Source organism: Lynx canadensis, chromosome B1, assembly GCF_007474595.2.
Source record: "Lynx canadensis isolate LIC74 chromosome B1, mLynCan4.pri.v2, whole genome shotgun sequence".
In the NCBI taxonomy this organism is placed as follows: Eukaryota; Metazoa; Chordata; class Mammalia; order Carnivora; family Felidae; genus Lynx; species Lynx canadensis.
Window position 1 is genome coordinate 6,664,479 of NC_044306.2, and position 24,355 is coordinate 6,688,833.

Consider the following 24,355-nt stretch of genomic DNA (forward strand, 5'->3'; position numbering starts at 1 on the left):
TTATCTTAAATTATACATTATGAAGACGATTGATAGAAAAGGCAAGGGGCAAGTGTTAGGAAGAAAAAGTGGGGTGCCTGGGTGCCTCAGTCGGATAAGCACCTGGCTCTGGTTTTTCGGCTCAGGGTCGTGATCTCACGGTTCGTGAGTTTGAGCCCTGCATCGGGCTCTGTACTGACAGCCTGGAGCCTGCTTGGGATTCTCTCTCTCCCTCTCTCTCTCTCTGCCCCTTCCCCCGCTCACACTCGTGAATTTGAGTCCTGTGTCAGGCTCTGTGCTGACAGTTTGGAGCCTGGAGCCTGCTTCCCTCTCTCTCTCTCTCTCTCTGTGCCTTCCCCAGCTCTCTCTCTGTCTCTCTCTCTCTCTCTGTCTTTCTCTCTCTGTCTCTCTGTCTCTCTCTCAAAAAATAAGTAAATGTTAAAAAAAAAAAAAAAAAGAAAAGAAAAGAAACCATGGCTCCATTTGGGAGTAAGACTCCCAGCCCTTGCCCTCTAGAGAAGGAGAGGCCTCTCACATGTGCCAGTCACCCTAGGATTTAAGGCTTGTGTCGCTGCATTTTGGTTACCTCCTCTGTGCAGAGGTGGTCTGCCTCCCGACCCCCTAGTACCCTGAATCCCAGCTGAAAATCCTATTTTTGTCACTTTGTTAAACATGCCGGTTATATACAGAAACTTAGTAACTTTTGAGAGAGAAAGGGGGTAATCTTAGAAAGAGAGAAAGACAAAAATAGAACAGATGGGGGGCCCTACAGATGTTTATTCACTCTGTAAATTAACTCACTTGCTCATTCCTTCAAGGCTGAATGATGTAGGACATTTTAGTGTGCCATAACAGGGTCAGGGGAGGGGGACATTCTCTGAATCAGCTGGGAAACAAACATGTAACCACGTATTTAAATTCAGTATTATCCATCCACAGTCGAGTCTGCACAGAGTGATTTGGGAACATAGAGAACAGCCAAATAAGGCTGTTAAATGGATGTTAAATGTAGCGTCGAAATGGGGTCTTGAACTAAAGCTAGATGTGCTCCACAGGGTTGTGCAAGGACACGAAAGAGCAGAGCATTTTCTAGGAGTCACCGCATGGCTTGGGGACCACAGCAGTGTAATGGTAGAAAATGTGGGTTAACCCAGCGTAGTGCCAGACCAGCACAGACTTGTACAGCTGGGTGAGCATTTTAGGGTGTATTCTCTTAGTTGTTTATTTTTCAGGTGTACTTTTGAGATACTGCATTTCTAGACACAGATCGAGGTATAATGTTAATACAGGAAGTAACGAGAGTCCTTCCCCAATTCAGAGGAGAAGCCATTAGGGAGAGAATTTCTTCATAAAGAGTATTCTCCAGTAGAACGCAAATGCAATAGGAAGTAGAAAAAACAGTAGCAAAATAAAAATGCTTCGGAAAATTGTATTGCAAAAATACTTTATTATGGAGGAAATTCTCTGTCTTCATTGCTTCTTCTCTGAATTGGGGAATGAGATGGCAGTGGTCAGTGATGCCCGGTCACAAGGTTGCACTCTGTGTGTGGCACTGGGATGGAGCAGATGCACATCAGAGGCCAGTCTGAACTAGGGAGGCTGCGCGCTAAGGACGGAAATCACAGGGGGGAAGGCAAGTAAAATTCAAGAGTGATGCACACGGAAGAAACGTAGGCAGGAAAGCAAGTGCAGGGTACTGGGGAGAAAGAAACCAGGTATGTCTTAAAGGGAGTGGACTGAGACCTCTTCCTGGACAACAGCCCTGGAAGTCTTGCTTATATTCTTGAAGTTTCCACTCTTGACTGCCATTTGCCAGCCGCACGATCTTAGACACGTTATTTTGGACAAATGTGGACCAATCTCCCAACGCCCTCATGAATCAAATGGGAATGACCCTGTGTCATAGATCTACAGTTAGGATAAGTGACACACACCTTGTGTTGTTTATATTGTTGTGCAAGCACCGTTTTGTCTTTTCACCTTCCCTTGGAGGAGAACCTGGGAGTGAGTCCCCTGGGAGCCCAGAGCCCCCTCAAAGGGATTGAAGAGAGGAGAGAACGATGCAGGAATAATGTCACAGGATCTGAATTCCTGGCTTTCTGTCTGCCAACAACCCTCATGTGTTCCCTGCTTTTGCCCACCGAGTGTCCAGCCTCTTGTTCCCTGACTCAGGGTCAGGAAAGAGTTTGGGACTAAGGAAGCATCTTAGAAATGACGGTCTTCTCTAGGTCCTTCCAGATTGCTTTCAGGCTCCACGTGGGGGTTGAGGACTGACCAGAAAAGGTGGCTGAGGGCTCTTTGGCTTTGGTCATGCCTGTGTTCCTCAGACCAGTGCCCCATCCTCCGCACACCCCACCCTGGGGCATTCCCTGTGAGCTCACAGGTCACCCCGCCCTCTTCGCAGGTATTCAGCAAATGCCTAGATTGAAGGAACTCAAGGCCAAGGGAGCGGGCACGAGGGTGTCTTACTCAATGTCATATCCTCCGGGTCTCAGGTGAAGGTCTCCCCTACCCCACAGGCACAGACCCCTTCCATCTCTTCATTCACTGAACATTCCTGGAGTCACCTACCCTCATAAGGGGGAGTACGCGGTAAGATGTGGCGTTTCTCTTGGTGGTGTAGCAAACGAGACCCATTTGTTCCTTGTCCAGGGAGACTCTTCCCTGGGTTCTCTGGGACCCTCAGTGCCTTGAAGGTCCTCATTTCTGGCTCCAGATAGTCCTGTTTCCGAGTAAATATGCAGCATTTTTAGAACTCTCTCTCTTTTGAGAGGACCCATGAGGATGAGGTCCTTTACTCTAGGGGGTGGGTAAAATGGGGGGTCGGGGGGGAGACTGGGAGTCCCTGCTGCTCAATGGGTACAGAGTTTCAGTCCTGTAACATGGCCGCAGTCCAGAGATCTGCTGTGAAGCACCGTGCCTACAGGTAGCAATATGGTATTGTGCACTTCAAAGTTTGTTCAGAGGATAGATCTTTTAAGTGTTCTCATCACAAAAAAGCACCACCATAAAGGGACAGAAGAAAACTTTGGGAGGGGTTGTGGGTGGCTCTTACCTTGGCTATAGTGATGGTACTAGGAGTGTTTGCAAATGTCCAAACTCATCAAACTGTTCACGTTAACTATGTGTGGGTTTTGGTAGAATAAGTGTACCTCAGTAAAGCTGTAAAGAAAAGAGAGTGAGCAAATAGAGAATGGCATGGAATGGGTTTGGAAGCAGGGCAAGTGTGTGTGTGTGTGTGTGTGTGTGTGTGTGTGTGTAGGGGGGGGAGGGAGAGAGGGAGAGAGAGAGTATTAGAAGATTGAAAAGAGAGAAGGAGACGGAGAGGAGAAAGGAGAGAGAGAGAAGGAGAGGGAGAAAGGGAGGAGAGGAGAGAAGGAGAGGGAGAGAGAAAGGGAGAGAGAGAGGAGAGGGAAAGGTGAGTGAGGACTGAAGAGGGCTGGCAGTGGAGGCCACCTGGAAGCCACATGAGCGTCCCCAATGAGTGTGCCCCAATAAGTTGTTGAGTGAGACTCCCTAACAGTTAGGATCATTCATGATGCAGGCTGCCCTTCTCTGTAAGGAGCAGGTGAATATTAAAAGGCTGAGGAAGTGTGGTCAGGGTCAGGACCCTGTCTGCTGGGGAGCCAGGGCCATCAGCACATTCAAGGGGTCACTGACAAACCCATCAAGAGACTGCTGCCCGAGAACCCCACCAGGAAATGCACCTGTGGGCTTAGTGTCTCACGCCCCACCTGGACGCCCCACCTGGAGATGACCATTGCAGAGAGACTCAGTCCCCCAGGACGAGGTCACCTTTCCCATTACCTGGAAACAGCAGAGCCACAAGGAGGAAGCTGGGGCATACAGAGAGGGATGCCTTCATGTCACCAAGGGGACAGCTGTCTGAGGAGGTCCCGGGGCTGGCAGCAGGGCTCCCTTTATAGCCCTGAGTTGCAGGGCGGGGGCCTGTAGGTGGGAAGAGCTGAAAATCCGGAACGGTATCTCCGGCACCGAGGACAGTCGGTGGTGTTATTTTCCCACGGGCAGCGGAACAAACATGGGAACCATTTTCCTCAGGAAATGAAAAGTATGCCTGAATGCCCTGGGTGGGTTTGGTGACTAAGAGAGGACGGAACAAAGAGAAGAGGAGCAGAAGGAGGAAAGAGAGAGAACAAACGTCATTAACACAAAAAACCAGCTTCCTCAAGTGTCTATTAAAGCGCTGGTGCGCATCGAATGGTGACATAAATATGGCTGTCGTCCGGCTTCTACCCTGGCTCTGAATGTATTTATTTCATTGTAAAAATCAGGCAGGAAAACGTCAGGCATTTCAGGGATGGCCTGATTTTCACAACTGTCATTTCCTTAAGTTGTGTGGGTCGTTCCAAGTCATTCCAGATTTCATTTCTGTTCTTTTCTCCCCGCGTTCCTTGGCTTCCTCTGCTTCTCCTTCATCTCTGTGTCCTCCCCATTTTGATTTTAATTCATCAGACTCTTCATTTTTCCCTCCTCTTTTCATTCTTGTCTTTTCCTCAGAAATTATTGATGCCATTGGGTCCAATTCAATTCTGCTTTTAAAAAAAATCTGTGATTGAGTCTGAGTTTTCTCCGTCTTGTAATAACTTTTTTAAGTCATTTATTTTGAGAGAGACAGAGCAAGTAGGGGAGGGGCAGAGAGAGGGAGAGAGAGAGAAGCCCAAGCAAGCTCTGCACTGTTAGCACAGAGCCCGATGCAGGGCTTGAACTCACAAACCGTGAAATCATGACCTGAGCTTAAACCAAGAGTTGGACGCTTAACCAACTGAGCCACCCAGGCACCCTATTCTTTTTTTTTATTAAAAAAATTTTTTTTAAATGTTTTTATTTATTTTTGAGACAGAGAGAGAGAGCATGAGCAGGGGAGGGCAGAGAGAGAGGGAGACACAGAATCCTAAGCAGGCTCCAGGCTCCGAGCTGTCAGCACAGAGCCCGACGCGCGGCTCAAACTTATGGACTGTGAGATCATGACCTGAGCTGACGTCGGACACTTAACCGACTGAGCCTCCCAGGCATCCCAGGTGCCCCATTCTTGTTTATTTGAGTGGGGCTCTTGACATTCACAGGCTAGGTCATTATTTCCCTAGGGGTTTGCAAAATAGTGATATTCTCTTGATGTTATCATTCTTTGTTATCATTCATTTATTAGCTGGGCTAACATTTGGAAGGAAAAGGGAAGTCAAGTGTTTTAGGGCTCCCCTCTCCTTACCAGATTTCAGGACAGTGGGTCTGGGGGGGGGCGCAGATCAGCTCTGTGCCGTGTCTGCAGGATGTGACCCTCCACAGACATCCATGTGGGCCAGTCCCTTGTCGTCACATAACATTTCTTTAGTCTTGCTCCCTGGAGGTCTATGCCTTGAATTAGAGTGTTTGCTAAATGAATTGCACGTAATATTGATTTCTTTCCTGTTTTAATTAATAAAAGACATTACTAACTGCTGAGCAAAACTGACCAGAAGAGAAAACTCATGCTAGCAAGCTCAGCTGATGCAGTTCAGGCCAAAAATATAAAAGAAGTTCACTTAGGGGGGCGCCTGGGTGGCTAGTCGGTTAAGTGTCCGACTTTGGCTCAGGTCATGATCTCAGGGTTTGTGAGTTTGAGGCCGGCCTCAGGCTCTGTGCTGACAGCTTAGAGCCTGGAGCCTGCTTCAGATTCCGTGACTCCCTCTCTCTCTGTCCCTCCCCTGCTCGTGCAGTCTCTCTCTCTCTCTCTCAAAAATAAATAAACATTAAAAAAAAAAACTAAAAAAAATAAATAAAAGAAGTTCACTTAGGCTTGTGGCTGATTAGCTATAATTTTTGGTTTGGCTGTTATGTTGAAACACTCACTTAACCCACTTTGCTTTCTCCCTTATCCCAACTATGCAAGGCCATTTTGAGGCTCCCCTACATGCTCTCCACTGAGTGAAGGCACTTAGCAAATTCTTGTGAACAGTAAAACATTGGTTTTGCGAGCATAATTTGTTCCACAAACAGGCTTGTCATCCAAAGCACTTGCATATCAAAGCGAATTTCAAGGACCATTGGCTCAGCTGTGATCATGTGACATTGGGCGTCACGTACTACTCGTACTGCAAGACCTCACTCGTTTATCAAGTTAAAATTTATTAGAAATATTTGCTCATCTTGTGGAACACTCTCAGGACCAAGTTACTCGCAATCCAAGGTTTTAGCGTAATTGGATTAGCTGCAGACACTGGGAACGTTCCAGCCCGTGAGGGGACTCAGGAAGTGAAGGCTCAGAGTTTCCGCTGCTGCAAGGACCCGGCCCCACCGGGTTTCAGTACGTCAGAGGAATGGGTCGGTTGGCATTCCGAGTTTTCAGACAGCAGGAGTAGATGTTGGGGCAAGTTCCGATGAAGAATTCCCCTGTTTTAACAGCGCCTCCGGCAGCGGGCGGTCCCATAGTCCGCATATCTTGTCTGTGTCAAATTCATTTCTCACTAAATAACAGAATAAATCAGTGCGATTATCATGCCTGAAGACCAGGAGGCGGGACTTTGGCAGTGGTTTCGAGGGGATAGTGACTGAACTGACTTGAGAGAATAACCTGGAACCCTGGTGGAACAGACCTCCCAAGCCACCTCCTCCCTCTGCTCTCCTAGCTGATGGGCCCCACCATCTGATTCTTTCCAGATGAGAAGAGAATTTAAACATAAAATGAAACATTAATTGGCTCTTGTCACACCTCTTCTCAAAATCCCTACAATAAAATCCCTGCTATCACTTTTTGGTTGAATCCAAGCAAGCCCTTTACCATGAGCTTCGAGCAGCGCTGGCCTCCGTTCAGGGCCCAACGCTCTTCTCCCTGGAATACGCCCCCCTCCTCCCACGAATGACCTCCTGGAATCTCCATGTCACAACGTTGGGGGATCTCTCCCTGTTCTTCCCATGTGCCCAAGCACCCTGGAAGTTTTTATTCCTTCACGACATCTTTCCCAAGTTGTAATTACATGATGTTTCAGTGACTTGGTCTTCTTGATTGAATTCTAAGTTCACCAAGTGGGAGACGATGTTCATGTTCCATTCACAAATTACGGGGCTCGCCCAGTGCCCAACATGGCTTAAAAACGAACCACCTGTTGAGTGAACGTTGGGACAGAGAGGACAAGCATAAAGCAGAAGCGACATGAGCAGGGGAGAGCGGAACAGACAGAGGAGAGGAGATATCCCCGGGCCTCACTGGGCTGAAACCTGGGACTTTGATTTCAGCTGCGACATGTGAAAAACCTGAAAGTCTCACTCCCACCCTTAAGGTAAGAAAACTCTGAACAAACTGAAAATCGATGATTTTTCTTGGACCCATCAGAGAACTTAGGTCACAGGGCAAACCACCGCTCCCAAATTTGGAGAGAGTCACAGCGGAGATGGGGCTAACCTGGGGCAGAAGCCTCTGGAGCCTTAAAAGGGTAGGAACACTGTGGTCATGTTGACAAATTCCAGAGGATGAGTGAGGGCAAGCCTGAACCAAACAACTGAGGCCACAGGGGAAGGGACCCCACTGCTTCCCTGGTTTTAACTCCAGGACGCCCATGAGGGTATCACGGCGAAAAGCCAAGAAGTAATCCCCGTGGCCCTGGCAAGGAAAAGGGGAAGTAATTATGTGAAATGTGTCCAGAGAGTTTTCTACAACAAGAGCTGACTCTCCCAGGAAAATGATTTTACTAAAGCTTTATCTGGAGGAAGGACATGCCCCCTACACCAGCCCACCCGCTTCCTCGCTCAATGAATGGGACACCCTAGGACGTATTTGTGAAGGTCACATTGAAGGGACACCAGCCAGGAACAGACTGGTGTTTCTTTCAGTATGGTGGAGTCCTGATCATGAATATTTATTATATACTCATGGATATCTATTTTATACCAACACTACTTAATTTCTTTTTCCCTAAATTAATTCAATTTTTGTGTTCTTTTGGCACACCCGTGTCATTGTTTGTTTGAAGCTCTTCCACATGTTCTGGCACTACAAAGTTGCTCTGGGTTTATCTTGTACGTTCTCTGCTCCAGTCTTAGAATCACCCACTTCTCCAAGGATCCCTGACTCCTTCCATTGGTGAATGGAATTAAAAACCAGTATTTGAGTGCCAGGTGTGCTCATAGTTGCTGGAATGTTCTTGCTTCCGGGACCTCTAAGCTGACAGAGCAAGGACGTACATATTTGTTTAATAACACACACACACACACACACACACACACACACACACACACCAATAAATATTTGTATATGTAACCATCTGTATGCAAGCCAGGTTTCCACCTGTCATCCATCCCAGGTGGGTCATTCTACCTTTTCCCTGCTTATCTATAAACTCCCTCTCCAAACCTGGCTCCCACATCTGCAAGCCCGGTACTTAATTGTTCAGTTCCGGCTATAAGTGCATAGCAAGATCTGAATTGCTAAGCTTGTGTTACCTAACAAATACATCATCGGCTAGAGTGCCATGCTCTTGTGCATTGTACTAGATTATAGACTTCTTTTGTAACTGCCCACGTTACCCAGGCCAGCATCCCCTTCCCCCTGGCCTGCAGGAAAGTTGTTTTATACATTTATGATACAATTAGATAGTTCTGCATTTCACCCTGGGGTGGCCCTGACTTCCAATTAACTCTGTTAATTTGCACAGTGAACTTTAGTTCACCCTTTGGGCTGCGTGGTTCTCAGGGTTTAACAAAGGCAGAGCATCATGCCAAAGTTTGATATTCTGCCCTAGCACATTCCCTGTGTGTTACCCCTGGCCAGCCCCCTGGCAACCGGGGCAAAAGATCACTTCTTTTCACGATCCCTAGTTTTCCCCTTTCCAGAATGCCACATACATGGAATCATGCCGTCTATAACCTTTTTAGACTGGCTTCTGTCACACAGCAATATGCACTTAAGGTTATTCTGTGTCTTTTGGTGACTTGACAGCTTACCTGTTTTTTATTCCTGAATAATATTCCATTAGTTGGATGAACCACAGTTTGTTCTCAGCCCACCTACTGAGGGACATCTTGGTTGCTCCCGGTTTGGGGTGATTATAAACAAAGGTGCTATAAACATTCCAGGTAGGAGTTTGTTTGGACCTAAGTTTCTAATGTTTGACAAGGTTGCAACAGTAATCCAATGGAGAAAAGACAGCCTTTTGAACAAATGCTGGAGCAACTGAACACCCACAGCAAAAACAGAAATGAGAACAACATTGACCATCTTGACAGCTTTTAGAAAAATTAACTCAAAATGGTTCATGGATTTAAGTGTAACTGCGAAACCATTAAACTTTTAGAAAAGCACATAGGAGAAAATCATCTAAGACTACACAAAAAGATCTGAGACTTGACTCCCAAAGAAACCATGATCCATAGAAAGAAGCTGGACTTCAAAAGTTAAAAAAATTGCTGCTCAAAAGATCTATTAAGAGGTTAAAAATGCAATGTATATTGGGGGGAAAATATTTGGAAGTTGCATATCCAACACATGACCCATATCAAGAATATATCAAGGACTCTCAGAGCTCAACAGTGAAAACAAGAAAAAATCCAATTAGAAAAATAAGTGTGAGCCATCCATTTCGCTGAAGGTACAAAGATGGCAAAACAAAAAACGAAACAAACAAAAAAAACAAAAGCACAGGATAAGGTGTTAAACATCATGAGATTTTAGAGAAAGTCAAACTAAAATGACATATAAGCTGTTGATGACAAAAACAAAAAAAATCGTGGCAACTTTTGCAGCAGATGCTAGCTAGGGTGTGGATAAGCTAGGTCACGCTTACATTCCTGGTGGGAATGTAAAAACGGTACAGCTACTCTGGGAAACAGTTTGGCATTCTTTTGTAAAAACTAAACCTGCAACCATATGACTTGGCAAGTGCGTGTTGGGACGCTTGTCTCAGAGTAATGACAAGTTGTGTTTGCTCAAACATCTATAAACGTAAAAGTTTACAACACCTTTACTTGTCATAGTACCAAACTGGAAAGAACCCGGCTGTCCTCCAGCAGGTGAATGGTTCAATGAATCCTGGTACATCCACCCGGTGGGCTACGATGCAGGGACAAAAAGGGATGACCTACTGAGGACACGCACCAAACATGGAGAGTCTCCAGACCACTACAGTGAGTGAAAAGTCCCCCAGAAGTTACCTACTGTAGGATTCCATTTATTTTATTTTTAAATTCATTTATCTTGAGGGACATAGAAAGCGCATGCAAGCAGGGGAGGGGAAGACAGAGAAGGAGAGAGAGAATCCCAAACAGGCTCCTCACTGTCAGTGCAGAGCCTGAAGCCGGGCTTGAACTCACAAACCGCGAGATCATGACCTGAGCCGAAACTAAGTCGGTCGCTGAACTGATTGAGCCACCCAAGTACTCCTGTAGGATTCCATTTATATGACGTTCCTGAAGAACAAGTTGTAGAAGTGGAGAGCAGATAAGTAGTACCCGGAATTAAGGTGGAGGCGGACGCAGGAGGGAAGAGGGTGTGGCCCTGAAAGGGCAACATGGCGGGGGTGGGTGGGGGCAGGGATCTCTGTGGTGATGGACTTGTTTTGTATCCGTGTCAGTATCTGGTGTTCGTATTGTATTGCCCTCTGGTTGTGCTACTGGGAAAACTGCATTAAACGGTAGAGATGTATCTGTATTATATTTTACAACTGTGCATGACTCTGTAATTATCTCAAAACAGAAAAATGTCATAAAAAAAGGTTGTTGCTTCAACAGGATTAAGTGCGTTGACCTTGGGGAATCAAGAGGGAAATAAGGCAAGATTTCTGACCCAACAGGGAACTAAGGCTGGATCTTCGGCCTGGGGAACATGACCAGGAATCCTTACTTGAACTGGCTAATATGAAGCTTAGAGTCAGAAAGTGATTTGGCAAATAATAGAAAGTCTTCGGGGACCTGGATCCATAATCGTCTCCAATTAAAGCCATGGAGTCAAGATGATTAACTTATACATGTGTATGACACATGAGAATCCTTAATAAGTAAATTTATCTTTCTAGTTATCCTTAATATGTTCATTTCTCCACTTACCCATTTATCTATCATCTGTCTCCACAGGTGGTTGGGGCTGACTGCCTGAGGGCAGGTGAGAGGTTTGTTGATGTATAGTCTTTAGCAGTCCCCTTTAAAAAGAAGTATCAGGGGCGCCTGGGTGGCGCAGTCGGTTAAGCGTCCGACTTCAGCCAGGTCACAATCTCGCGGTCCGTGAGTTCGAGCCCCGCGTCGGGCTCTGGGCTGATGGCTCGGAGCCTGGAGCCTGTTTCCGATTCTGTGTCTCCCTCTCTCTCTGCCCCTCCCCCGTCCGTTCATGCTCTGTCTCTCTCTGTCCCAAAAATAAATAAACGTTGAAAAAAAAAATAAATAAAAAGAAATATCAGATCATTTGGGGAAAGTTCCCTTACCAAAAAATTATAGAAAAAGAAGGCAAGTAGGCAGGGACCATTAGGGTTAACTACTCACATTTCCTTTCTAAGTGAAGCACTTGACAAATTGATAAAAGATAGTCATTTATTTTTATTGAGGTGCCTTCTCACTGAAGAGACCAGAGTAAAAAGAAGACAAAATGAGGTCATGTATGTCACTCTGGAATGCCAGAGGCTTCACATTTAATCATTTGTGTTCTTCCAACATGGCTGGAGGGTCAGGCAGCATTTCAGAGACTTCTGGCAGAGAGCAACAAGTTCTTCATTTTTCTGACAAGAATTCACGCACCTCCCTTGAAGCTTGGAGCATTTCTCGTCAAAAAACGCGTTCCTGGCTATGGAAGGCAAGGAGCCACTGGGATTAATTCTCCTCTCACATACATCCAGTTACCAGGTACAGTCTTGTAACTAGTTAGGAAAGATTTCTTTACAAGCTGCCATGGTCTCATCCTGCCAGTAGATGAGATGGTAGGGAGATATTTTCTCTCCAATTTTTCTGTCTTTTTGTTTTAGGGGGTTAACGACCAGGAAGAATACGTTTGTCTTGACATTTGGGGTTAGGCTGTGGGGGCTTTGGGAAGCAGAAGCTATTGTTCTTTTATCAGAATCTGTTAGCGGTACGTAATGACCACCTTGTCCTTGTAAACCCCTCCAGGTCAGGTAACTCCCCAACTCGCTGTCCAAGTGTTACACCCTGAGAATTGAGCAGGTCTGAGGCTGGGGACATGGCCCACGATTGGAATAATAAACAGGGATAAATACATAGAAAGGGAAAAGTTTACTCTTGTGGGTGGAAGGGAAAAGATTGCCTAGAAAGGCTCATCAGATTTCTTTGCCACATTTCATAAAACGTGTTCAAGGGCCAGTAGGGGCATGTTTGGGAGTGATTCCCAGGACTCCTCTTGTCTATTCTGTGCAGAATATAGTGGCTCTGCCTTAGTACTTATCAGTAGCCGTCCTAAGAGCACCCGCTTCAAGTTAAGGAGAGACAGACATCTTACTGGAATCAACATGTTAGATTACCTAATCCAGGTATATTTAAGGACAGGCATCAGATGTACACAAGTTGAAATTAATGTCGACAAACAAAGGTGACTAATTCACATATATGTAAAACTAAAACCAGGCGGATTGGTATTAGCATGTGTACTAATCATTTCTAGCATCTGCATATAAGTTCATAAGTATCAATACTCCAGTGTTTCAAAGCTCAGTGAACTTTGGCCCCCACTGCAGGGGACAGTACTCTATCCCCCCTCCTAATATTGTAAGGTCATCCCAGGCTGGAGGTACTGGACCTCACTCTTCACAAGGGTCCTTGTATTATATCCAGTTAACAGTGATGGTCCAGAAAGAGAGAGCCTCTGCAAAGAGAGAGCATCTGTGTCTACAAGGATTCGGGACGGATTCATCACACACACCCATCTAGAGGTTAATGTAACTCTGTGTGTGTGTGTGTGTGTGGTGTGTGTGTGTGTGTGTGTGCGTGTGTGCAAATGCATATTAATAGGTCAGTTCCATTTGCTTATATAGATAATTTTATATTGCCTTATCTTATATTGTGTTAACTAAATTATGTAATAAACCTGACTGATCTGAAAAGGGGGCCTTGGTCAGTTTCCAACGTGTACATCGAGGTCAGTGGAATGAACAGCTCACCGTAGGTCCTGGATCCCGGTGCACTTGGCACAGAATCGAACCACACAGGCTCACTGCAAACAGACCAGCAACACATACAGCTGGTGTGAGAATTCTGAGCCTCCTGAGGAGACATCTATAGCATCTGGCACAATTTGGACTCGTTGCAGGCTCTGAAAAGCCCTTTCTCTAGCTCTCTGGAAACTGGGATGAGTCTAGTCTTGGATTTTATTTTGAGGAAGATCTGTCTGGAGCCACTAGAGGTTCCTGGGAGCCAGAGGATGTGGCAGGAGTCCTGCTGTGAACTCTCAGGTCCTGGCTTCATTCCGGCTTATCTGTGTGACTTTGAGAAGCCGCCTAGCCCATCTGAGGCTCAGTTTCTGCATCTGAGAAATATCTATAAAGCAAACCTTCCAAGCCTGAAGTGTTGGTCTGAAATCACTAAATTCGAAGTAGGACAGAGTTTTCTTAAAGGTCCTGGCATTGGAGAACCGCATGCATTTTGTGGTGTGAAGTGTTCGTCACAAGTGCCCAGCTTCATGGTGTTGTGACGAAGGAGCAGCAGTTTGACACGTACGTTTGACCTGCGCCATGGCCGGCGTGAACGCGCTGTCCGAGCTCCGTCCCTTTCCTCGTCCCTTTTTGCCTTTTTCTGGCTCTCTTTCTTACCTGTCTCATCTCTATCACGACTATTTTTTACAAGATCCACAGATGCCAACCCTAGCTTTTACGTTTTTTCCCCAATTTTTTGTTTTTGTTAGTGAGCATGGAGCTGGGGACCAAAGGGCATCTTTCCTGGCATATCCTTATTTCCTCAACCCCGTGATACCCCATCTTAGACAATCAGGGAAAATGCAATGGATTTATAGAAGAGACATTAGGGGGGGTCACCTCCCATAGTAAATGCTCCCCTGCAGGGCCACCGGGCTGACCACACCAAGGTGCTCACTGAAGCAGACTCTTTCTCTGGGCCACCACCTCTAGAACCTTCCCTACAAAGACGTTCATTTTACCTGGGGCCAGAAGGAAGAGAACAGCAAAGAGAAAGAGGAATGTCCTCATGTCTCGAAGGGTCTTGAGAGATCAGCACAGCGTCCATGATAAAAGAGCAGCAAACACCCACATTTATACATTCTCTAGACCAGAGAACATCTTGATCAGCGAGGCATGCCAGAAATGAGGACGTTTCCATGCTTTGCCAAGCCGAGCCCACATCTCAGTGGGTGTCACTCAGTCCGCAGCTCACTGCTTTTCTGATACTGGAAAGTTCCTAAGAAGAACAATGGGGAAGAAGGGAAGACAGAGTAGAGGGTGCCTTGATGATCAGGGGCAGATATATGCACCAGTAGGAAGAAAGATCTGGAATCTGGCAGTTTGGATTTCTAATCCTGACTATGCTCCTTAATAGCTTTGGTTCACTTGTATGTAAAATCAGAGTAATTACATAATATCATGATGGAGTCAGTGGGGTCTGAATTCCAGCTCCAATATTTGTGAGCTGTGTACATTCGGCAAGTGCCTTTACTGAAACATATGTTTTATTTATTTTTTAAAAAGTGCTGATACTTTAAATACTATATACATCATCTTATTTAATCTGCAAACAGCTCCCTGGATAGTTATGAGCATAAGGGATATTTGATATTTGATTAAGACTATAGATACATCAAATATCCATATACTCTGACCACAGGCTGCCACTAATTTGATTATCTCTTTTTTCCTAATCTGAAGTAAATCAGCTAAGTGGATGGAGAGAAAGGCCTGAATTACCCACTCTAATTCTTCCCTGTTGGGAAATACTTCTCTTTAATGTGACATTAGGAAGATGAGCCTCCCTCATCATCATTCTCCCTATTATTATTGCTACTGAAAATTGAAATATCTTAAGATATTATTAAAATAATCACAAACTCCCGAAAAGCAACCAAATGCTTGCTGTGTAACTGAAAACACGGTTTGTGAATGTGACCTGGATAAGACCATCAATTTACTTCCTCCTGCCATAGTAATGTCAATAAATGATTGAACGCACAAATAACTGTGATAAAAGGGACACGTTTTTAACAGAAGAATTGCAGATGGTCCCAGTAGACAGCTCCCTCCAGGAGGTGAGGCTTGAGTCCTCCAACTTGAATGAAGGAGATTAATTCCAAAGAATGTGGGGAGGCAAGAGCGTCCCTTTAGCGTGGACAAAGCTGGCACCTTAAATGAGTGGCCAGGGTTAACATCGGGGTGGACAGGCATGTCCCCAGCACATTCCCCTGACACGAGGGACAAGGTGAGGAGCCTCAACCCTGTGTTATTCTTCTCCCAGGCCCCAAACCCCAGTCCGGTTGTGAGAAAACCTCAGACAAACTCAAAATCTGTAGGGTAGTCAGTAGGAATATGACATACCAATGATAATTTCTTGGTTTTGACAAACGCATCGTGGTCATACTATTAATAATTATTAGCATGAATGTTAACATCAGGGGCAGCTGGGGGAGGGGTATGTGAGAACTCTCCACTGTGCAGATTTTCTAAATTATTCTAAATTAAACAATTTGCTTAAAATAACTATGCGGGAATGTTCCATATATCCTTAGCCTCAGTCACCATGAGATTTTTGTGAGGTCTGTGTATGTATGCGTACGTGTGTGTGTGTGTGTGTGTGTGTGTTGATTATATATTCTTATATGAAAAATCCAGTGAAGAATGATAGGTTGAGGGTCACCTGGGTGGCTCGTCGGTTAAGTGTCAGACTTCGGCTCAGGTCATGATCTCATAGTTTGTGGATTCGAGCCCCGCGTTGGGCTCTGTGCTGACAGCTCAGAGCCTGGAGTCTGCTTTGGATTCTGTGTCTCCCTCTCTCTCTGCCCCTCCCTGCTCACACTCTGTCTCTCTCTTGCTCTGAAAAATAAATAAAACATTAAAAAAAAAGGATGATAGGCTGAATATACAAATTTTTTCTATTCCCTTCCAATACTCACTTAAAAAAATTTAGGAGAGCCTGAGTGGCTCAGTTGGTTAAGTGTCAGACTCTTGGTTTCTCCTCAGGTCATGATCTCATGGTTTGTGAGATCGAGCCCTGCATCAGGCTCTGGGCTGGCAGCACGGATCCTGCTTGGGATTCTTTGTCTTCCTCTCAGCGTATGGTGTCTCAGTCTGTTTGAGCTGCTATAACCAAACACCCCGGACTCAGTAGCTTATAAACAACATTTATCACAGTTCTGGAAGCTGCAATACAAGACCGGGCACCAGCATGGCCGGGTGCTGGTGAGGACCCTCTTCTGGGTTGCAGATGGCTAACTTCTCACTGTGTCCTCCTTTGGGGGATGGGGACAGGGAGCTCTCAGGGGCCCCTTTTATAAAGGTGTTAATCCCATTCATGAGGGCTCCATTCTCATGAGCTAATCACATCCCAAAGGCTCATCTCCAAACATCATCACCGTGAGGATTAGGTTTCAACATGAATGTTGAGGGGGTCACAGACATTCAGAGCATGGCATATGTGATTTTGTGTGAGCACTCACAAATAGCCAACTAACTCTCCCAAGGGATGTGCAACGTTGTAAGAGCTAAGATGTGTCCTACTCACACACCACTGTGAGGAGGGCAGATAACTTTGAGTGGGCGAATTCCAAGGATGGGGTGTGGTGAGTCCCAGGGTTTGAGGGCTGCTCAGGGAAGAGGTAGAACCATGAGAGGTGTTAATCAGGTGGTACGTGGATAGGGTTGCATGAGGGGATGGGCCTCCCAGAGAAGGTAGCATGAGGCGCCCACCCCAAAGGGCCATGGATCTCCCAGGGGAGAGGGGTGCCAGACAGGGGCTCATGAATCTAGATGATACCTCTCACCAGTAAGGTGAGAAGTCTTGGGATCAAAGCCCTAGAAGGCTGTCAGCAATTTGGAGTCTTACAGCTCTGGGATTTGTCTTATCTATGTTAGCAGATGTTGGGGGCACTTTTGTGGGGGTGTGCAAAGCAGGTAGGCTCTAAATGGCTAAACAAATGATGATTTGTACCATATTCAAAGCAATTGCATATGGAAGGATTTGAGTTTGGAGCAGGTGGCTTTGAGCTACAGAAGTGAGCATGGTAGGGACCACTCTATAGGGGCATCTCTGGCCTCATGATGGAGCAAGGAGGCCATGCAATCCCCATGACAAGGACTAGCCCTTTAATTTGAAAGTTTCTAGAGTCATCTTGTTTTCCTAAGACTAGAAGTTCACTCCAGGTCAAGATCAGCCACATAACGTGCAAGGGCCCATGTTCAAGAAGTAGGAAAAAAGGCGCCATTAAAGGTATCTAGTTCTCTCGATCTGTCATAGTAATGCTTCTTTGCTATTTAATGTCACAATCTCCCAAGCACAAAGATACTTGAAGGACACTTGCAGATGTTCACACTGCCTGGGGATCCCCACACTGCCACTGCGCATACGTGTGTGGTCCACCATCAGCCACTGCTGGACCAGCGTGTCTTGCTCCAGAGAGAGTCAAGCCAGGTGTTTCCCCCATGAGCCTGCCACTGCCATCCATGGTGGCCAGGCAACTCTCAAGGATATGTCAATATCTGCTATAAGCAATCCGTATTGAATTGGGGGCTGGAGAGAGGTCTGCTCCTGCCAGGTTGCCCACCTACACCACGGCACGGTCATGGCATGGGAGGGTTTGATGGCATGCTGGGCCCTAAGACACTGCCATCCCATCTCTAGATACATCTCCACTCAGTACGAGCTGGGGGTCGGTGGTGGCAGTGTTTCTGGGAGGGATAGGAAAGGAGGAGGTTGGGTGGGGCCCCCAGGGCCGGGGACCAGGAACCCCCAAGAAGGTGAGGAAGGGAAGGAAGGCAGATCATATGGGGACTGAGGCTCTAAGGTCCCAGATTTGCTCCTATTCTGACCAGATTTGATTTACAGAGCACATATTCAAAGATAAAATTATTAAGAATTGCAATACAGTGAGTGCTGAGCATTAAACCCCAAGGTAAGAACAGGGGTGTGCAGCTGCCCTCCTCACACTTGGCCTGGCTCCAGGTTATTAAAAATGCTTGAAAGCTGAAGGCTGAGGCTGTTAGGCTCAGCTCTCATCCCCTAGTACCTACATATTGCCTTATGTTCATGAAGCTGCCTTGTTTGAAGGCCACAGAAACAAACGTGCAGATATCAGCATGGCTGCACTTTCCAGGCCAGAAAAAGTTCACTGTGAGTTGGTGTAGTTGAAAAAGAATTTACATAAAAGTTGGACACAAAGCAGGATAGGCAGACATGTGAATGTAAGGCTGGTAATAATAGCCAGACACTCTGATAGCCACTTAATACTCATTTCAGTGAGTCCTTTTAAATATCCTATGAAGTATGTACCTTTATTCCATCCCCATTGTAAGATGAAGAGACAAGTTCAACAAAGTAAGCCACCTGCCCGAGGTCATACACCTGCTAACCTGCTCTGTCTGACCTCAGCCTGCCTTGTTCAGTTATCCTATTTTGCATTCCCGAGATAAAGAACAGAGCCTTGCAGAAGCATGGACAACAGGATTGGACTTATTTGGGGGTGCAGGTATATAAGTAGTAATTTTGATACCTGTGTTCGTGATGAATTAAAAGGATGTGGAAATTCTGCCTTTGGGCTGCTAGGTGACATTGTCACAGGCTCAGGGATTCAGAGCTAAGTTGGTAAAATGACTACCACCCTCCCCCCATTTTCTCCCAGACCACCATAAAATTGAGATTAACCACCCCCCTTTCTTGTGTGAAGGTAGTACAAATGAAAACCAGGGCAGTAACAGTGCACATTGCTTGGGCTTTTCTTACAGGGCACCAGGCTTCTTTCCAAGCACTTCCCTATGTTCCAAGCACATCTATATCCTCATCCCTACAGCTTGACAACAACCCTAAGAGACTGGCAGAGGAGCTGTGGGCTTCAAAGAACCAAGTGGATAGGCACAGCCATCCCCATCCCCCCAGCAAGCTTCAGCACAAAGCAAGCAGCAATTAGCATGAACACAAACAGTTCTTGGGTTGGTGCTCAGAAGTTAGGTGGGCAACCTGAGAAGATCCAGCCTCAAGGTGATGGAACGCAGCTCAGGAATGGACCAGCTCTGGGCATGTTGCGTCTGTCAATCACTATGGCTGCTCCTTAGTCAATGGAAGAGACAATGGAGCTGGGAGAGAGAAGGGGCTAGCAGGCTCCTATGTCCTGCATCAGTAGGATCAGTGCGTGGCTCCTGGTTTTCCAGCTCCTGGCCTCGTGTTCCTTCCACTGCCCCAGCCAGAATTCCCAGAATACAGGTCCTCCCATCATGTCAGTCCTTGATCCTAGTAAATGGAGCATGTCAATGTGCTTTCTTTATTGATTCACTTCATTGACCAAGTGTATTCCCCATTACTTTCAAATATAAGTGAGCCTCCTGTCCTCTTGCAGAGGTCCCAGACCTCTGCTCTGAAGGGTCTTCCCCAGAAATGACCCTGACCGGGAAGATGTCTTATGTTGTCTTTGCCTTTTTCTTCATTTTCGCCCAGTTTCCATCAGGTAATTGCAAATGGATGGGATTGTGATGGGGGCAGCTCTTAAAGCCTGATGGTTCTTCTGTGGGCCACCATAAAATCGAGATTAACAGTCAGCTCCCCACTGAGGTCCTCACGGGAATTTCTTGAATCTACAGTGGCATTTTCTCAGCAAACTACAATTCCCTCTCCCACCTACCCCCAACCGTTTTATTAAACTTCTTACTGGTTACCCAGAGTGCTAGCCTTCAGAAATAGAATAAAGATACAGCCTCTGTGATCTGCTGCCCTTTGACAGCAGATGTGTGGAGCCAGGAATGTTGTTTTGTACAGCGTTATTTCCTGCACTGACTTTAAAATCCAAAATGTGCTATTTTGAATTTAGGGTGCCAGGCAGGACTCGAGTATTCCAAGCCACTTCCAGGAGGTAAGTTGAATCCCCTGTGTATAATTTCTACTTTTAAGACCTCTGACCTGTCAGCTCCCTCTGACTTCTGGAGGCAAGGTGTGATAGAAATAATCAGAAGAATAGAGTTGCCTGAAACCCCAGATTTCTGCCTCTTGTAGCCAGCATCATATCTGGGTTTGTTATCTCGCAGGGAAATCTCTTAGTTACTGAATTGGAATTTTGGCTACAGAGATTTGGACCTGGTAATGACCTATTGTCATTAGCTTGTGGTGCTAATGAAAGCAAGGTTACAGGATCAGGCTTGTACCGGCCAAGAAGCACTGCTCTGAGAACATGCTCGCCCACGTCTTACAGGCTCTGCCCCTAAACCCAGTAAGAGGTGTCCCAGCCTATGCTACTGGTCTCAGAAGGATCAAATAAAGGAGCGGTGAAATCTCACCACCAATACAGAAGAGCTGTGCCCATTGAAGCACCCCCTGATCTCTTCGTATACTTATCTTCTGCAGGAAGAATGCATATTATAAACAGAACCGAAAGAAACATCTCCGGAGAATTGCAAACAGAATTTAAAAGTGTTTAGACAGCATTTTGGAGTGAGAAACAATTAAGGTTCTACTCATCACTGAGCAGTTCCCGTGCACCAGGCAGTCTATTAACTTTATGTGGATTATGTCATTTAACTGTCAAAACGTCCCTAAGTGCTATTGTAACTGCTGTCTTATACAAGACGATGAAGCTGGGACATGGGTGAGACGTTAAATAATTGTCCCCGGGTGACAGAATGACAAGTGGTAAGCTAGGCTTCCAACTCAGGATGCCAGAGTCACAAAGTCTGAATTCTGTGATTCCCAACCGGGTAGGAAAGCACCCAGCAATAGCCTTGAGCAGAGGTGGCATACAAAATCCTCAACAGATGGCAAGGCACTGAATGGTCAGACCACACCCTGCCTGAAAAGAGCAGATGCTGTCATAAATAATCACTCCGCCCATTGCTTGTAAGCCCTGCATATAAACACAGACAGAGCGGGTTAGCAGGAGAATGGGTGTTCTAATTTGGCAGCAAATGGGCATCTAGAGACTCTCCCTGGCATTCCGAAGCGTAGGTCAGATTAGAAACACAACATAAGTCCATATCCTACCTGGTTCCAGGGCTGAAAACACTGATTCCTCCCTGCCTCAGTAATGCAAGGCTCAGGAGGTAAGACGGGCTGGGGCATCATCTGAGTGAAGACGGGTGGAACTCACATAAGCTGGGAAAACAAGGTGGATGGCTGCTCACCCAGAAGTTCCCAGGTAAGGAAGAAGATTGGAACTCAGAAGGAGAAAATGATAAAATCAGCAGCTAGACATGAACAAGGAGTTGAATTGTTGTGTGGCAAGGAAGCAGGGCACTGGTTTTTCAGTGTTCTCAGGAAGCCTTCAGTAGAATGTTAGCTTGTGTCTACCCTTGCCCCCAATCAAAGCGGGTTGGAATAAAAGTCAAGGGGGGCTTTGTTTCAGAGCCAGTAGGAATTCTTATCACAAGTTGTGATGAGTGCACTACATCTGGCAGAAGAGACATGTGATGCGGACTTGGGCTTTACTAGAGCGAAGCCTGAGGAACAGATCTGATTCTAACAGTGGACTTCATAGAACCAACTGGATAGTCACGGCCATCCCCATGCCCCCTGGGCAAGCTTCAGCACAAAGCAAGCAGCAATTAGCATGAGCACAAACAGCTCTTGGGTTGGTGTTCAGGAGTTAGGTGGGCAACCTGAGGAGATCCAGCATCAAGGTGATGTAATGCAGTCCAGGAATGGACCAACTCTGGGCATGTCACTGAGCCATGATGTGAGAGGGAAGGAGAGGGAGGAAACATCTTCTTTGATGAGACAGGGAATGTAAAATCCTAAATAGCCACTGAGGATGGGAAAATAAGCTGTCAAGGAGCCCAGTGAGTGGTTGTCATAGTGAGACCAACCTGTAAGATTCCATGTAACTCTGGGTTACTGACAGAAGGTAGTTAATAGGAAAGAAAATAAGGGGTTGCAACATAAAGGTTGCCACTGGAGAACCAGACCAGCAAATAAAGGACTCTTGGCTGGCGAAGACACTACCTCCCCGGTCCATGAAAGTTATCCTGAAAAATTTTTTTGTGATCGTGTAAAAAAAGCTTTTGCTTAAAGTAACAGCAAAAAACAGCTAATTGACTAAATAGTGTTTGGCAAAATGTTCTCACATGAATTACTCCATTTGACCACTAAAAGAATTTACAGTGTAGACAAGTGTTTCTAGAATGTTCATTTGACAAATGAGAAAGTTAAGATCAGGCAGTTTGCAGAGGACACACACCATTTCCAGACCCCCCAGAAAAACCGCACCGAACTTCACCTCTACCTTCAAGGATCTTTTCAAACCACAAGATAGCCCTCTAATCTTTATCCTGTAACCTTTACAGAAGTATCAGGTATGTATTTTTATGCTTCTGTAATATACATGACACTTGGCCCCACTGTGCTTACTTGTGACACAGGCCAGGTTATAAACACATGAAGTACAAAGAATGTGCCGACCTCTTGCTTCAAAATTAAGTCTCCCCATCTCCATCCTGAGAAAAGCAGAGCTCTTTGAAAAATCAGGGCTGGCTCTTAAAAACACTCTTTATGACCATATAAACCCTCCTTTATTTGGGTGGCCTTTGATGTTCTCCCCACGTCCAGGGAGTCCCTGGACAGGTGTGTCAGCAGATCTTTCTGGTGTAGGTGACTTTGCTGCTTGTGAGCCGTGCAGGCTCGGCCGGGGCAAGTGCAGGAAGATGTGTGCTGAGGATGAGAAGCCTGTTGGACATTGCAAGCTGAACTTTTTCTGTTGCCGACGGAAGGTCAGCTGAACCCAACCGGCCCTCCTCCAGTCTTGGAAGCAGGCCTGGACTTTCAAAGGAGGGCAAGAGAAATTGGGTGGGTTTACCCAAGAAACACCATAAGTGAGTCTCAGAATCATTCTGGTTTCTTTCTCCCCTTGTTTTGTTTCTTTGCTTATTTTTTATTGATTTTAAAATCAAGATTCGAAGGTGCCTAAGAGCCTAATCAGATACTACCACTACAAATTTGTGGAGTACCTTGTCATTTGTGAGTATTTCCCCCATACTTTCCTCAGAGAACTCAATATAATCTTATGAAGTAGATTTTATTATCTCTATTTATATTTGAAGAAATTGAGACCCAGAGAAGCTGTCACTTCCTCAAGGTCATAGCCTGGGAGCCAGAAACGGACGTGTATACACCCGTCATGTTCTGTGTATCTATCTATGTGTACCAATTTTAACAAAATAGAGAAACAGAAAGGACGTTGCATTTGTGTCAGTGGACTTATAATTGTATAGAATACAAGAAATTATCCACGTCATTTCTTGGTATATCAATACATTGTCATTCTTTACTTCTAGAACTTATGGTGTATTTTTTAAGCAGCTCATACCTACTCAATTTATGTCTGTGGCACCAACTTCTCACTTCTTTTCTTGCCTATAAGTGAAAATGCCAGAGATTGACTTACAATGCTCAGCCTAGACTAAGCATGGATGGTTGACTATATAACTTTTTGCCTCATGAAATAAAATTTGTAGCTTCATACAATAAAGGTCAAAATTATTCATCCTTATGAGCAGCTATTCAAATTTGATCACTCAGTTTTTACATGTGAGACGAACAGTATTTTGTTTAATGTTTGAGCTACCATTGTATGATTGGTCATTTTGCACTCCAGTACATCTTTTGGTCTCTCCTTGGTGGGAGAATGGTGGATGGGAGGAAGGGGTTCTCTCCCCCACCTCTCCAGCAGTGGCTGCCTCTCCCAGGTGCCCACACTTCAAAGTGTCTACAGGCAAAGAGCTCTGACTGGAGTTGTGCACCATGGCAGGACAGAAAAGTCAGCACTGGAGTGGACTGCACTCACGAGATTAGGGAGGGCAAAGGGGCGTGGCTTCCACAGACCCAGTGAATGCTACTCAAGGTCACTGGGCTGAAACCATCCTAAAGGGAAAATTCCCAAATAACGTGGCCTGCTAGAGCAAGGGAACTGTAGTAAGTGGTTTAAGATAGAGACCTGGGAGGTTAGGTTTAAGATAAGTTCATAAGATGGACCAGAAACAATATCAACCATTCAGGACACAGTAGAATGCCGTGGGCCACACGGGAGCCTTGAAAGAACACAGAAATATGCTTTCCAAAAGGAGATTTATCTTGGAACATTGCGGTATCTGTTTCTTTCACTGTACAACAAAGCACCACAAAAGTTAGCAGCTTAAATAGCACACGTTATCTCTCAGGCTTCCATGGGTCCAAAGTCTGGGCACAGGGTAGCTAGACTCCCTGCTCAGGGTTTCACAAGACTGACAGCATGGTGTTGGCCCAGATTTGGATCTAATCCAAGGCAAGAGAT

At 45.8% G+C, this 24,355-nt stretch overlaps 2 protein-coding genes across 2 annotated transcripts; one reads left to right on the forward strand and one right to left on the reverse strand.

The window, feature by feature from the left end:
* Positions 1-11,585: 11,585 nt before the first annotated feature.
* On the reverse strand, positions 11,586-14,153 carry DEFB106B (defensin beta 106B). Its single transcript, XM_030312064.1, has 2 exons — positions 14,054-14,153; positions 11,586-11,737 (listed from the first exon to the last, which is right to left on the reverse strand). Exons 1-2 carry the CDS (start codon positions 14,100-14,102, stop codon positions 11,586-11,588), a joined length of 201 nt encoding a protein of 66 aa, XP_030167924.1. The 5' UTR covers positions 14,103-14,153.
* Positions 14,154-19,482: 5,329 nt separating this feature from the next.
* DEFB105B (defensin beta 105B) lies at positions 19,483-22,805 on the forward strand. The gene is made up of 3 exons (XM_030312063.1): positions 19,483-19,552; positions 19,913-19,954; positions 22,678-22,805. Exons 1-3 carry the CDS (start codon positions 19,483-19,485, stop codon positions 22,803-22,805), a joined length of 240 nt encoding a protein of 79 aa, XP_030167923.1.
* Positions 22,806-24,355: the final 1,550 nt, after the last annotated feature.

Bases quoted from the DNA above. Each gene is read 5' to 3' on its own strand.
- DEFB105B (XM_030312063.1), top strand. From the start codon at position 19,483: ATGACCCTGACCGGGAAGATGTCTTATGTTGTCTTTGCCTTTTTCTTC. The intron at 19,553-19,912 runs GTAATTGCAAAT...TTTTGAATTTAG, and splicing joins TTTCGCCCAGTTTCCATCAG to GGTGCCAGGCAGGACTCGAG. The intron at 19,955-22,677 runs GTAAGTTGAATC...TTTCTGGTGTAG, and splicing joins TTCCAAGCCACTTCCAGGAG to GTGACTTTGCTGCTTGTGAG.
- DEFB106B (XM_030312064.1), bottom strand. From the start codon at position 14,102: ATGAGGACATTCCTCTTTCTCTTTGCTGTTCTCTTCCTTCTGGCCCCA. The intron at 11,738-14,053 runs GTAAAATGAACG...TGCCTTCCATAG, and splicing joins TCTCTTCCTTCTGGCCCCAG to CCAGGAACGCGTTTTTTGAC.